Genomic DNA, 16,084 nt, shown 5'->3' on the forward strand with positions numbered 1-16,084 from the left:
TATGTAGCCATCTTAAAGGATGTTTATGAAGACAAAATATTCATGTTAAATGAGAAAGCACGTATAAATGTAATAATCCTGTTAGCTACAATCATGCAAATACATGCCCAGTCAAAAAAAGACTAGAAAGAAATTCAGCAAAATGCCAAAAATTATTGTTACTTTTATCACTACCCATGTTGAAAATTAGGCATGCATGCTAAAAATATGCCAGAAGATAAGAAAAGATGGATTTAATTATACTTTTTATCAGAGCATTATTTTCATTGTATTATGAAATTGGCTTGTTTAAAAGTCAAATGCAAACATTCAGCTCAAGCTGAAATGGAGAATATATGTATTATTATTGACTACAAAGAGGCCATTATTAAAAGTGCTATTAGAGATTTCTACAATCATTAGATAGTGTCTCAGTCCTGTTTGGTTTTGGATAGACAGAATTTAGTTTTTTATTTCTCTTGAGAAAGAAAGTTATCTACCTTCCTTTCAATGAAGGGAAAAAAAAGTCTATTTTCCCTCATCTTCAGATCTACAATTCAAATACTTGATTCATCATTTATGCAAATAAGCCTCTTAGCTGCTTTAGTTCAGCATCTCCTCAATCCCCTCTACTCTACACACAGCTGCAAGAATCATCTTTTTCAAGGTAGTGTGATCTTCTTAAATTTTTCTTAATTAATACCTTCTTTCTTCCAGCTTAGACTCTGAATTCCTCCAGACTGATCCTTCCTCTGAAATCACAAATTCAAACATCTTACATTCTGACATCTCTTACTCTTTTGACTCTCATTCTGTTATTGCCATATCAATTATTCAACTTTGTAGAGACTAGCTCTTCAACTTATTTTCCCATTTCTTTCCCTATCAGCACCTTCAACTTTTCACTCCCTTGCTGTTGCAGTTAGGCTTCATGGTTCATGACTTCAACCATTCTCCCTCTTAACTTCCTTGCCTAGCTATGTCCTGCCATCATATCTGCTAGACAAAATCCCAACCCTGGTTCAATGCTTGCAGCCAAACTGCTCTAGCCAAACTTTTTCTACTACTGCAGAAAAGTCACACAACCATAGGTTGGTACCACCATAAGACCATTCTTGCTTTCCAACTGCAGTGGAACCCTCAATATATTCTACCAATCCTGTATTTCTCTAGTCAATTCTCTCTCTTCCCATTCTCTACAGTATCTATTTCAAAAGTTCTGCACCTACATCAATCCCCCAATCTTACAACCACGTCCTTCACTCTCAGAAGATGGCAACCTCTTTCTTTACAAACATTCCCCCTCTTACACTTCTGGCTAACAAATCTACAAACTTATTGACATTTCTTCTCTTCCTTTCCTCTACAAGTGTCCCTCCTCCTGTCTAAGGCTAATTTCTCTGTCTCTTCTCTGTATTGCATTCCCTCCCACCTCTTCAAAGGACTTATTAGCTTGATTGATTACTCCCTCTCCTTCAGCTTCAATTTTCTTTCTCATTGGCTCATTCCTATCAACACTTATACATATTCTAACCCCACCAAATTATAGTCTACTGCAAGGCCTCTAGACTCACACTTCTGGGGTCCAGATCCCATGTTTGTCATCTACTATCTCTATGATTGTGGGTAAGTTATTCAGCATTTCCTTGTCTCAGTTTCTTCATCTGTAAAAATAGAGATGATACTACCCATCTTCTTGGGTTATTATAAAGAAAAAAACAATCCATGTAAAGCACTTGAAATGTTCATATATAAACCTTTATCATATAAAAGGTTTTAATATATGTGAACTATTTTTGTCATCATTCAAATTATTCCTGATTGACAAGGTAGATTTAGAAATCTCAGATATCTAGACTGGTACAAACCGAGGGAGCAGAGGATCAGATCATTAAGCATTAGTTAAAATTGCCTTTAGAATACGTTTTTGTTATTTATTTGATACACATATAGGATCTCTCTTCAAAAAATATAATGAAGTACATTCAAGACCAAATACAGAAGGACCCAGGAAGTTATTAATTTTTTCCACCCTAATCTATTTCTCACTCCAATTTGCAACTCATTACAAGCTGAGAATAAACCTAACAGTCTTTCAGCTGTCTCCCAAGCTGAACTGAGCAAAGGGGCACCTTCGCAAAGCAACCGTGGAGCAGAAATGAGTTTATGCTTCAAAGGCTTCCTTGTGGTATGAAAAATATGAGGAAAGAAAATGTGCGTGGCATCAAAGTAAGTGGTTTACTCAATAAGAAACCAGCTTTGCCCTGGGTAAACTACAATGCTGATAACCAAAACAGAGATTATAAGAGAGATTGACTGATTCTGTTTCAGTTTATTTAGTAATGTTTACGTTCCAACAAACCAAAAGTCGCCTTCCACCTCATAGATATCTGAATACCCAGTGGCCTTTGGTCAATCTATTGGAACTATGAAGGACACTCACCACCTCCACAGCCCCGTCTGGGTTTAACATTTCAATGATTGACTCATTGCCTATTGCTTCCCCCTCACTTCCCTCAGGCTGGATCTTTAAGACAACTCTATTCTTCACTCAATAATAGGCTATAATTTCCCTCTTCTTCTGGCAAACACCTTCAAATTCGGTGACTGGAAAGGCATTTCAGATGTCAATCCAAACACCAAGCCATGCTGAGGAAAATGAATGTCAGGATTATGCTGTTATTAAATTATTCCTCTTCTTCAGGAGCTACTGACTTCCAGCGTGTCTACCTTCCAACTATGTCAGAAATTCTCTTCCTTATTATTTTCTGTGTTCTGTAACTTTCTAAATTTGACCCAAACATCTATATTATAAAACTCCCCCTTATAATTATGAAAGAATTATCAAAATATCCTCCTAGGAATAGAAGCAGAAAACAAATTTTCTGCAAATGCCTATCTTACATTCTCCCTTCTGGCCAAAAGTTAAATTATAATACATATTATTCAATATGTAGAATTTAGAGTTGAATAGCAATGAAATACCATACATTGGGAGAGTAAAATACAGTAGAAAAATAAAGCACTGTGAAATCCAACAGACTGGATCCAAGCTCTACTACTGATTAATTTGGTGACTTGAAGCAAGGTAGCTGAAGTCCTCTAAGCCTCAATTTCTACGTACATAAAATAGGAAAATATTACTTACCTTCCAGAGATATTGTGAAGATTAAACCTACACAAATTGCCTAAAATAATGCAGATGCCACAGTAGATATTCAAAAATTGGTAGCTACAATTATTTTTCAGATCAGTTTCACTTTCCATTTTGTTGATTCAATAACTCTTACATGTAATTTATCCTATTGTAAGTTGGACGATGGTGAGTCTGCTACTCATAATCAAAACTGCTTTCTGGAGAAGGTTAATTTTGGTAAACAAAAGGCCCTTCCATCTGTACCTCCTAATAGCTTTGGCTCACAAATTTGGAAGTAATAGATAAGGAGTACTGAATTGGAAATTTGGGGAGTTCTGGGAAGAAGGAAGGAAAGGAGTGAGAAAGGAGATCTTGGAAGAGGACAGCAAGAAAGCGACTGAAACAGAATGAGACTAGAAACTTCATTTTGCTGAGATTGTAGAAGGAAGGACGTTTTAAGATGGAGGATGCCAGCTGTTTTGGTTGAATGTGTTTACACTACTGCAACAGAAAATCTCTCCTCTATGTTCACTCCAAATCTTCAGGAATGTCCCTCAAAGCCATAACGTTTTCATATGGGTAGATTTTGGGTTGAAATCAAGGAACAGGATGAGTTTAGGTGTGTATGACAGAAACAGCATGCAAGAAACAGAAGCCTGGAGCCAGAGGAGATCCTGAGACCATAAGCAAAATTAAAAAGTCAGGCAATACAGATGTTGGCAAGTTTGTGGAGCACAGACCACTCTTCCACACAGCTAGTGGGGGTACAAATTGATACATCCATTTTAGAAACTTTGCCTACTAAAGTGTAACATATACAAGGCAGCAATTCTATTCCAGGTGTATGCCCTAGAGAAACTGTAGTTCATTTGCTTGGAACTCATGCAAATGAACGTTCAAGCCATATTTATAAGAAAAAATTGGTAACAGCAGTAAAAATGCCACCTACAACAGCATGAATAAATTTCCAAATCATAATTTTGAGTGAAAATGCAAGTCATAGAAGAATATATACTATAAGATTAATTTATATAAATGGCCAAAACAGTCCAAACTAAATTACAAATTTTTTATTTAGGGATAAAGACATACTGGACAAACATGTACAGAAAAACAAGAAAATGATTAATACAAAATATAAGATAGTGGTTGCCTGGGGAGTAGGGATGAGGGGGATGTGAGCAGAGAAGGGTAAATGGGAACCTTTAAGTCATTGGCAATATTCTATTTCTTCAGGTTGGTGGTGGGCATACATGGTATTTGTTTTATTAGTTTTCTTTAAACTGTATGTATATGTTATTCATTCTCTTTTGTATATACGAAATATTTCACAATTTAAAAATAAATGCATTTTTAAGTGAGGTGACACTGTGGCAGTGGTAAGGAGATTATTACAACCAGTCATGGCCAGGGCCTTGAGTTTTAACACCCACACGGGGACAGACCATAAGGTCCTGGGCCCACATGGAGCACAGAAAGTTGAAAATGAGGTAAAAGGATATTTCACTTTAAATGACACAAATTAAAAGTATCACTGCCCTGTACCCCAGAGTTAAGCCCATATAAAACATTTATAAGAATTGACCATGTATTAGGCCACAAGTAAATTTCCAACAAATACCAAAAAATAAATATCATATAAATAATTATCTCTGGCAACAATTCACAGATTAGAAATGAATTAAATCACTATAATTAAGTACCTGGAATGTATAGGAGAGGACATTTCCACTCAATCTGTAGAAATCTTTTCCATCCCCACTAAACACCTTTCTGCATTGACCACCAAAACTTTTAGTGTTGATGACTCTGTTCCTAAACTGGCCAGTGAGTGCATTGTAACTGTTTAAAAAAGAAAAAAAAAAAAGAATGAAAGAAGGAAGAGAAGGCACTTAAAAACCAGAAACAGTACTTGCTGAAAAAGGTGTCATTAGAGAACCCTAGAAATTCTTGAAATACATTATGGTTAGGCATCTCTTTGAGAGAGCTCAAGTGTAGAGAACAGCGTCCTAATTCACACCATACATTATCCACCTTCCCTTGCTTGGTATAATAGCTAAAACTAATAGCTGGGAAAATCCAACATCCTTTCAGCCCAAGAACATGTTTGGGAAACTCACAGCTCTTTTGTGTCTATGGCAATTGAATTGAATCTACAGATAAAACCAACACAATTAAGATTACTCTTGAGGAGAGAGAGCTCTCTACAACGAATTTCAACTAATTGCCTCTTAGTTGCTAAATGGTATACTCTTTAGAGTAATTTTACCATTTCTCTGTTAATGAATTTTAAAATATTATAGAAAAATTACATCTAACTATCACTCTAAAATAGGCTCTTTTAAAGCCCTGAAACGTTAACCTGAGTCTGACCCTTAAAAGTTCCTCAGAATTCTTTTTGAAAAGGCAAACACAAGATTGTCTGAACTTCCCTTGGAAATGAAAGTTCCCAGCTGGTTTAGGCAATTACTTTTCAGCCTGAGTATCCCAACACACTGCTGTCTCTCCTTTTTCCTTGCTCTCATTCTACTGTCTCTTCATTCTCTTGAGTAGTCCCACATCATTGAACACATTGAATCAGTTCTCTCTCTCTTTCCTATAGGGTGACCTAGTATCCAGGTTTTCCCAGGTCTGAGGGGCTTCCCTGGATGCAGGACTTTCAGTGCTAAAGGCAGGACAGCCCAGGGACAATTGGTCACTCCACATTTTACCACATGTATTTACAGGTACACAGATATGAATTAAAAATGTGTTTCAGGATGTGGCAAAGAGCTCTGTGTCAAAGGCTTGGCTATTAGGTGATTTGTTAGTAGACTTAACAAACTATAAAATAAAACAAAACAAAATGAAAAACTACAACCCATCAATGTGCACAGAAGTCTACTCAGCACCTTACCCATTTCCGGTAAGTTCTATGTTGGGAGGAGGTTTATCGAGGTCACAGGAAGGTCTGCTGTCTGAGTCCTCGCATCTGTCTTCATCAGTTCCATCTTCTTCACAGTCAGAATCCCCATTGCAAACCAAAGATTTACTGATGCACTGACCTGCACACAAGAAAAGCCCCGCAAAAAATAAAAGAGGGAAGCAGTGAAACACTACCTGGGATTAAAAAGGTTTCACCCAACCCCCAACGTTGCACTGATAGTCTAATGTGAATTTGAAATAAATCCTCAGAGTGTCAAGGGAAGGATTGGTGATTATTTTGGTCCTCACTTTGCGACACACGAAATTGATTCTGACCTCGGCTTGACACAAAATTAAAAATAGAACCTGAATTCAAATTCAATGCTCTCACTCATAATCATCAAGCAGTTTGTCTGAATCCTCCAAAATCAAACAATATCAACCACCAGAAAGATATATTGACCTTCTACACTTCAACTTTCGATTCTTTTTTGTGATCATTGACCAAGACGCCAAAGTCCTGCTTTTCTTGGTGATTTAGATGTCTAAGCTTTGAGAGCAAGGGAATTGGGTCAAAAGATTAAAACTCAACATTTCTTTAGCACCTACTCTGTTCCAGACACTCCTCCAGGTGCTGGGATGCAAATACGAATAAAAATGGTACTTGCCTGGCTTTTCATATACTTTACAATCTAATAGGAAAGACTATGAAGACACATATTATTATAATTCAGCAACAAAATTATGATAGATATAAGCCCAGGGTCAAGGAAGCAGTGAGCATATCAGATGATCTAGTCCCTACCTACCTCCTGTGCATCATCTCCAGCCATTCTCCTACTAGCTTCCTACAACCTAGTCATCCTGCACCACTTACATGAATAAAAGGCCAGGCTTTCTGTCATCTCCGCTGACCTTGCACTTAACAGTTCTCTCAGCCTAGAAGGGTTTTCTCTATCTATCACCTACTGTCCTTTAAGAATTAAATTAAATATTATCTCCTCTAGGAAGCCATCCCTACCCCACAGGCTATAATGCATGTCCTTCTCCTGTGTCCTCACAGTACACATTGCACACACCTGTCCTGATAGTACAGCATGCACCCCACCATGCTCTCACTCAATCCAGTGCAACAAACATTTGTTGAGAGTCTGTTATGTACCAGGCACTCCAGATGCAAAAATAAAAGAAATATAATCCATATCTTCAAGAAGTTCACAGTCTACCAACAGAGACATCCAGGTCAACAAATACTCCAGATTACAGGTGGCACAATGTACATAGGGAACACAGAGAAGTGATTTGTGAATTAGCTCTACCAGTTGAGGGTGTAGGGAAGGCTTCCCAAAGGAGGCATCATCTGATTTGGGTTTTGAAAGTAAAATAGGAATTTGACAGGTATTGTTGAGGAGCACTTCTAACGCAGGGATTATTTATGTACTATTCTGCCCATAAAACTAATATTTTTGAGGGAAGAGGCTATGTGTTTCAATTCTATGTCCACAACCCTCATCACAATATCTGGCACATAACATGAAAAATAAATGTTTGCTAAACATTGTTAAATTAATTTGACTGCACAAATGCAACATAGACAACAGGTCAAGTAAGACTTGATGCCAAAACTATGCTTCAATCACCCCACACGTAGGCGTGACCTGTATTGCTCCTTGATTAGTTAATTAGAGCTGCTTTTCCTGTAATAATAATAATAATTTGGGGAATAACATTGTTTTTGCCCAATCTCAATGTGCATACCAGACTCACTCTACATCTTTACCAAAAATGCAACGTCAAGAAGTTTTGGGGCTGTCGATAGGTATATTTCTTTCCAAAGAGGCAAAGAGTATCCCCACCTTTATTACCAGATACCGCCCCTTGGACATGAAAGAATGATAGCTGAGTGTGTGATTAACATGCCAATAAAAATCCTACTGATATTTGGGGAAAATTAATCTTTAGGCCAGTATAAATTCGATAAAATTCAACAAATGTATACTGAGCAAGTTAATCAATAGCATTTGACTTTACACTCTGCATGCCAAGCCTATGGGAAACAAATACCTGAGAAACACCTGAAACGCTCTCCACATCCCTCTTCTGTTGGACATCCTCGCGTAGGTTCACACGATTGTGTTTCAAAAGCACTTCCGACACAAGGATGGCCCCCATACTGCCCATAAATGGCAATTGACCGCCTGCGGGTCTAAAGACAAAAGCAAGTAGTGCTTTTTGATATCTCCAGTTTCCTTTGTCTGAGAAATAAAATCTGAGAGACGTTAATACAATTAGAGAAATGATGTTCAGGAAACTGTTCTGGTGTCCTACAGAAGAAAAATCTCCAAAATCAATAAACCCACAGACCCACATGCCCTTGAATCCAGTAACACTTGAGTTATTATTTATACAGCACTCTCAGCCATATATTTATTCGCAGGGTTGAATGCAAAAAAAATAAAATAAAATTTAGTGAATCTTAAAGAAAGTAACGTGAAAGAGTTAGCTGGGTAGACATATAAGGAAATAGGTCACAATATTAATATTTTTGCCAAAGCTATGTACCAAGAGTCAATTAGGAAAGGTGAACGAATTTTGGAGGAGGGAGAGAAGGATACTGGGAGGTGGGGTTGAGATGAAGTGCAGCTAGGGAAACCTTTAGAAAAGTGGTGGCAATTGATTTGAGTCAAATGTTAAGCCTTCTTCAGGCAAGCAAGGCAAGGCAAAACAATCCACAGGAAAGAAATGTACTAATATGGAAGTCAAATTTACAAAACAGAAGCCTGGGTACTGTTATCTAGGTGAAGCTACATCTACAATGGAATTTTATTAGACAATCTAAATTCTTGACGTCTGAAATGGAAAATATGTCAAAGGCAAACCTCTGGGGGGAAAATATAGGAAAATTGAGGAAATCATCAAGCCAAATGGAAAACAACTAGTGCATCCTAAAATTCATTTAATGAACATAAAGACATGTCTCTAATGTTTAAACAAAAAGAAAGATCTACAAAATCCTTTCCTCCCTAGTGGCAATCAAAGGTACATTTTTAAGCCTCTTCCTGTACTCATCTCTTCCCCAGTAATAAAAATGAACAAAATCTGAGATTCCAGAGAATTTAAACCTTGAACAAAGACTAACAGGGAAGACTAGATTTACAAACCAATGTTGAATCTATTCATCCATCCTAATTTAGGTTAGAAGTGGGAAGTCCTTGGGACAAAGGGTCACAGTGGTGAAATTTGAACTCTGAGCAGTTTGGCGTCAGCCTGGGCCCAGCTCTGGCACCTTTCATTGCCTCTAAGCAGGGGCGCCGTGGAGGAATATGAATAAGGAATGGAACTTAGTACGGCCTCCTGATAAGTTCTTAGTTTCCATATTTAATTAATGAAGACACCTCTCATATGTGGCTTATTAATTTGTCCTTTTCTGAAGTTTCAAAGCACAGATTGTGTTGTTTGTATACATAATGTTTTCCCTCTCCATATAACAGGATGACCTTGATGGCTGTCCACTCTCAGTGGTCTCATTCTCACCTGTCAAATTCTGATTTTCTGACCCCTTTTTCATTTTCACTTGTCTCTTTCTTGATGAAAATTTCGTTTTTATAATCTAGGGATGTATCCATTGCTTGATGACCATTACTCAAAGAAAAAAATTACTGTATGAAAAATATCTTCTATCTACTTCTATTTAGTGTTCTTTCTTTAACTTGCTTTTTAAATTATAAAAAACGTTTTCTGTGCTTGGTGTGTATTTGACTTTTGCCCTGTTATTTATGTACCCGTTTGCCTATAATCAGAGATGTCATCTATTATATTTGCCAGAAGCCAAATTCTGCATTTGTGTAACTTATTTTGTAAACACCACTCATGTAGGTTCCAAATAAAGGCTTGATGAAAATGATGATTATGATGATGCTTCAAAACAAAGTTATCTTCTGTAATATGGTTCTGTTATTTTAATAACTAAAAAATGATTTTTAAATTTTTATCCTAACTGAACAAAATATTTTACAAATATCAAATCATGTTATACACCTGAAACTAATATAATCTCACATTTCAATCATATCTCAATACAAAAATATTTAACCACACAAATGTTCAGAACCTTTAAAACAAACATTATATTTTCAGAATTTATCCTAAGAAAATTATCAGAGAAGGGGATATATATCTATGTACAAAAATGTTCATTGAAGTTTTATTTATAATAACAAAAAATGTAAATAAACTAAATCTCAAACAATAAGAAAGTGGATAAATAAGATTGGTATATTCATATAGTAGAACATTTTAACAGCTGTTAAAATTCATGTTGATAATATAACGTTACGTTAAAATAGTAGAATACAAAACCATGATTAAATAATCCTGTTTCCAAAAATGCAAACACACAGATAGAAAATAAATAGAAAGAATAAATACCAAAATGTTGTTATACTGGTTTCCTCTAAATGGTGGAACTATAAGTAGTGTTTTCTTTATTTATACTTCTCTATGTTTTCTCCAAAAATAATTTATAATAAGGAAAAAAGCAGACATTTTTTAGAAGTACTCGATAAACTCCAGATCAAGTCTGGTATTTTATTTGTATTACTCAGGAATTAAAGTTTAAAACATTGCAAATGTTTGACTTTTTGTGGTCATTCACTATTTGTTAGGTAGAATAAAGCAGCCATTTTCCTACTTGTTAGTCTTTGTTTCAAATAAAAAGAAAAGTCGAACCCAGTAAATATGAAACAGATTTTGAATGATCTAAGAACTTCATTTCATGCTATTCTTATTTCTCTAAGAGTTAAAGAGTTAGTGAGTTGCTTTTAACTTTTATCCTATGTATATTTCTAGGCTCAAGCATAAGATTTAGAAAAGTCCTGCAGGAAAAATGAGAATGCAGAAATTACTTTATTACAATATTAATTATTAAACAAGACATACTTTTTTCCCTTCAAATTACTGATTATGTTTTTGAGAAACATAATAAATAACGTTCAAAAGTTAACGCCATTTTGTCCATGCCTAAGCTGTTTCTGCATCTAAATCATAAACATGAAGTTTTTGCATGGTCCTACCTGGGTTTTTGTACAACCACTGCATTCTGACCAAGGGCCGTAGGAACCCCACTGGCAACTGACTGGAGAGGAGGCACTGTCAAATTGTCATAAAGTGGGTAGCAAAATAAGAGAGAAGACACAGAGAATAGTCAGAAATAGGAAAAAATTACAATTTTTTCCCTAAGAGGCCCCAAAATATCCCAGAATATATAAAAATCCACGTGGAAGGGACCCATTTTTTAGAAATTAACATTTATTAACCATCTATAATGTACCAGGCACTATTTAGACACTAGCGTTTTAGACATAATAAAAGAGATAGGTAACTGACCATTGATAGAGGGGAAGACAAAGACACAGATGTGTAAACAAATAATCATATTACAATAATACAATCACAATCCATAATACAAAATATCTAATGTGATAGATTTCAAAACAGAAACATGTACAGTAGAAGGTGTCATAGAAATATAGATAAGAGAGTGCTCAGAGTTGGGAGGATAAATGAGAACATATAGGAGGAAGGTATTACGGCCTTTGAAAGGATTCTAAATGATGAAGGTTAGATTGAAACTCTTAACTAGGAGACAAGAAGCTCTAAAAAGACCTTGTGAGAAGTGGGAACTAAAAACTAGCAAAGGCTAAATGGACAGGAATTTATTTTTAAATGTTCCCCCTGTTCCTTTAGGCTACTTCTCAAGCACACCCCCAAGTAGGGACAATTTGAGCTTAAACAATTCCACTCAAATAAAATACATGTGTAAAATGGGGAGTTTGCTCTCATACAATGCTTAAGTCCAGCTATGTCGAGGAGGTCATGTGGCTTTGTCGTATGAGATTGAGGAAGCCTAGCCTAAAAGCACATTTTACAAGGGATAAAGGAATGAAAACTTCTGATTTCTGGATTTCGAGTACCTTCCTAGCCTCAGAGACATCTTGAGTGAAGGTGATTTGTGCTTATTGTAAGCCTGTCAGGTGACCCTGGAAGTAAGGAGTCCCATTCTGTAGTGTGTGTGCCTCAGGTGCTTTTATGGGGCCAACCTTGCTAACCTGTAGCCTTGACATGGCACCAATGATCCAAATGCTTTAGTATTTTTAACTTGTTAACTATCTGACTTGCTGTTTTTCTATTTTGTGCCCCAGGGACAGGCAGAGGCCTTCCCCAAACACCCAGGTTTAGGAAGGGAAGCTCGCTTGGCCTCACCTATGTGCTCCCACAGTACCCTGAGCAGGCCTCTCTCAGAGCCCTTAGCACATTTGTATTGAAATCAACTATTTCAAGATCTGAATCCCCCACAGACTCTCAATGCTGTCTTGGTCCTCTTTGTAACCCCAGTCAACAGCAGCGCTCCTGCCACATATTCTGATAGCCCAATAAAGTGGACTGACCTGGTCCCATCCCAGCAAACTGACATTGAAAACAAAACAAGGCCATGGATAAATGACGCTGGCTTTCTCCCAGGTCTCAAGAGCCCTTAAAACTATTTTCTTAAAAAACTCTCGAGCTTTAAAATCCAAAGCATTCAAAGAGCAAATTCTGCTGTAAGATGTGTAGGCTGGCTGCGATTCTCAGAATTACAGGTAAAACCATGGTACCGGGACAAGCAGGAAACCTTGAGATATTTTCAGTCTTCACATTTCTTCCGTACAGGGAATAAAATAAAGTGAAATAAGAATAAAAATAAAACAAGCTTTTGCTGTCATCGCCTTTTCTCAAAATGTAGAAAGATATAGTGTTGAAGGGATAAGCAGGCTCAGACTGCAATGTAAAAATCAGGTCATACTAAAGAATTTCGTAAAAATAAAAAAATAATTTTTAATGGTTGCCACACACAATCCAAAAATTTCTTACCTTGAGAAAACTTGGAACTCTCCTATAAATCCCACCAAGATAAGCAAACTTATTGCCTGGGCAAAAAAAAAAGAGAGAGACAATAAAGCATTATTCTAGTTTGCATTTCTTTAATGAGTTGAAAGTGAATACCTTGGTACCAGTCACGAGTTGTGAGTCGGGAAGATAAAGAGTGAAGAACCGTGGAGATGCTTCAATGATTCTGCTTGTCTTTTAAGTTTTGGTTTTCCATAAAAGATTATAATAATTCTGCTGAGCTCACCTCCCGCTATTCATTTCTATAAAGACAACAAGGGGCTGGGCGATGTCATGGACTAACAAACTGAAAACGTTCACTCGAGTTAAATGATCGCAAGCCTTTCTTTAGGGTCTCATCATCTTTTAATTCCTTTCTCCACTCTCCTCTCTAACTTCAGCACCCATGAGGACACCCAGAGGGAAGGAAACCTGGAAGAAAGAGCAGAGACAGGAACTGAGGAGTTAAAAGGGAAATAAACTTCATAAATGAAGAATCAAAAGTTGAGGCACCCCCCTCGCCAGAGGAGTGGTGCCGCTCATGTACTCCTTGGTTCTGTGGGTGGCTCCTTCAGTTTTAAAACACCTCCAAGTTCTTTTATAATCATCTCTATATGAGAACACCAGCCTAAATATTGAGCATCTGACAGGTTACAAAATTGTACATAAAACGTGGAAATCAAACGTGTATTGAACACTAATCTAGAAAGAAATATAACAGAGGATAATAGTTTATTTCTGGCTGTGAAATTATAGGTGATTCCTTTTATTTTTACTTCTATGTGCTTTTCTACTTTGACAACTGAAGGAGTGGGGGGATACAATTCATATCTTTACAGGAGATTCTCTAAAGATATCAAACATGTTCAATTGATAACCCAGTATAAAAGTCCTTAAAATCGTCTCACCCCACATTATAACAGGTCAGTATTCTTTCTCTTCTCCCTGACCTGCCCAAACCACTTTTCTCTCAATGTAGCTATGGAGTGGTTTCCTAACATCTTTTCCAGGCTCTTGTACCAGCCTTTCTAGATCACCCATCCTCTTATTGGGTATCTTCCTTTCAGTAGTAAAATCCTAGTTGCCTACTTCTGCCTTTTATAGTTCTATAAATCTTTTAACCCATTATTCTGACTAGCTTAACCAAAAGGGCAGAGAGGTACCAAGAGCTGTGGGCATCCTGGAAATGAGTGAACAATGGTGGAGGAGGCTATGACTACATTTCTGACTTTTCAACAAACGTGTGAAGCACACAATGTAAAGCAACACATTTTAAAGGTCAGTTTTTTTTTTAAATTATAAACTGCATTTTTTTTCTTTTTCAACAATATGTCTTTACTCTGTGGTATGTCAACTCATCTTTCCTGCCACTGGGAAAGCCTATCTCATAGCTTTGTTAGTCACTTCCAGGCATTAACAAATAGTCATATTTTCAGAAAATAAAGATTTTGGAACAATCTAATAGTCAAATTTCAGTTTATCATCCAATTTTAAATTTCTCTCCTACTCTCGGTTCTTGGAGGATTATAAGGGGGAGGGGTGGGGTCTACTTCAAAATTCCTCCGCCTTGCTCTTCTGCATCTCTTCCCCACCTCCACAAGCTTCCTCTGTCTTCTTCAAAGTCAGAGAGAGGGGAATAAGAGGGGCAGGAGCCAAAAAGGATCTTGCTTGACTGATCCAGCTAGTCTGGTGATGATAAATCAGAGTGTGCTGGATGTTTGAATGTCAATTCTTCTTCTCTCACCGTGTTCTTGTGGTTCTTGGGATGTCCCCCACTGGGGATCTACAACCACCATTCTCTGGCACAAATGGTTCATCTCTCTGTTCATCATCCTTGACTCTCACCAGTGCCTGCTTCCTGGGAGGCCTTTCCATACTGATGCTTTCTGTTGGGGTTGCTTCATCCTGCAGGCAGTCTCTCTGGCAGAGTTCCTGACAACTCAAGTCTGGCTCCTTTCCAAATGTCCACATCTGGTCCATGGGATACCTGCACACATCCCTGTCCTGTCAAACTCTAAATGTCCAGGATGTAACTGATACTGCTGTGTTGATTTACTCCACTAAAGGCAGGCCAGTCAACCAGCCTGTGCCTTTAGATTTCTTCAAATGTGAGTGGGGTATCATATCCTATATCCCTCATACTCCAAAAGACACGATCTTGCATACTCTTGAGGATGTGGTGGCCAAAGTGTCAGACAGATTTAAGGTTACTCTTTTTGTAATACTGCATCGAATGTCCAACATCTCACTTTAAAATGTGGGGGTATTGAGCACTTACTGTTCTTGACTCTCAGTCAAAACAGGCATCACGTAAAAATCCATTTTTAACATTCTGTTACATATGTTTTAAAAGAATGTCAACCAAGTTTTAGTGAATATACTTTTTCTCATTGGGAGTGCCTTTGCCACCACCTTCCTCACATACATACTCCTTATTTTAACCTATGAAAATCTGCTTATTTCAAGGCCAGTTCTGTTCGTGAGTTATACAAGCTGAACCTACTAGCCAAAAGAATTTCTGGAAAATTTGCTAGCTGAGTACCTGAAAATGAAGTGGTTACCATTACTTGCCTTTGGAAAGAGTGTCTCATCAAATGGACATGATAGAACAATCCCAGATTAACAAACAGTCACATTAATGACAGAGATAACCATACATCTGAGGGGACTCTATAAAAGAATTGTTTAGTTGAAACAATTTGGAACCTTTGTACTGTATAATGTAGCTAACCTGGAACTACATTTCCCAGATTTCTCTTCTCTTCTTTCTTATCACCAAATGAACATTAGCTCTACCTCCTTCTCATGTGTTCCAGCTACAACCATTATCTCTACGCTTCTAATTTCTCCAAGTATGATCATTTGTGTTTGTCTATTGAACCATAAGCCCTTTTAGGGTAAAAAATAAGTATTAATTTCTGTAGTATACACTGGGTTCCACATACCCAAATTCCAAAAAACAATATGGAAAAATCAAATCTAATTCATCAGCATGTCCTAATTAATATCTTGATCAAAAATTTAGAACACATGCCATCATATAGACAAAGAGAAGAAGGTAGATTTTCAAATCCATTGACTTACGTCTTTATTAGATATAAACATCAATTTGCAACACTTCTAACAATAAAGAAATGTTAA

General features: G+C 37.0%; 1 protein-coding gene across 1 annotated transcript in view; it reads right to left on the minus strand.

The window, feature by feature from the left end:
• C7 (complement C7) overlaps nt 1-14,923 on the minus strand; it is a 51,866-nt gene extending 36,943 nt beyond the window's left edge. Inside the window, 7 exon segments of the mRNA XM_058563506.1 lie at nt 4,819-4,957; nt 6,012-6,159; nt 8,084-8,225; nt 11,092-11,167; nt 12,929-12,986; nt 13,309-13,375; nt 14,789-14,923. Coding sequence (XP_058419489.1) covers nt 4,819-4,957; nt 6,012-6,159; nt 8,084-8,225; nt 11,092-11,167; nt 12,929-12,986; nt 13,309-13,375; nt 14,789-14,923 — 765 coding nt within the window.
• Between the last annotated feature and the right edge of the window lie 1,161 nt (nt 14,924-16,084).

This window comes from Diceros bicornis, chromosome 20, assembly GCF_020826845.1.
Source record: "Diceros bicornis minor isolate mBicDic1 chromosome 20, mDicBic1.mat.cur, whole genome shotgun sequence".
NCBI classification, from domain to species: Eukaryota; Metazoa; Chordata; class Mammalia; order Perissodactyla; family Rhinocerotidae; genus Diceros; species Diceros bicornis.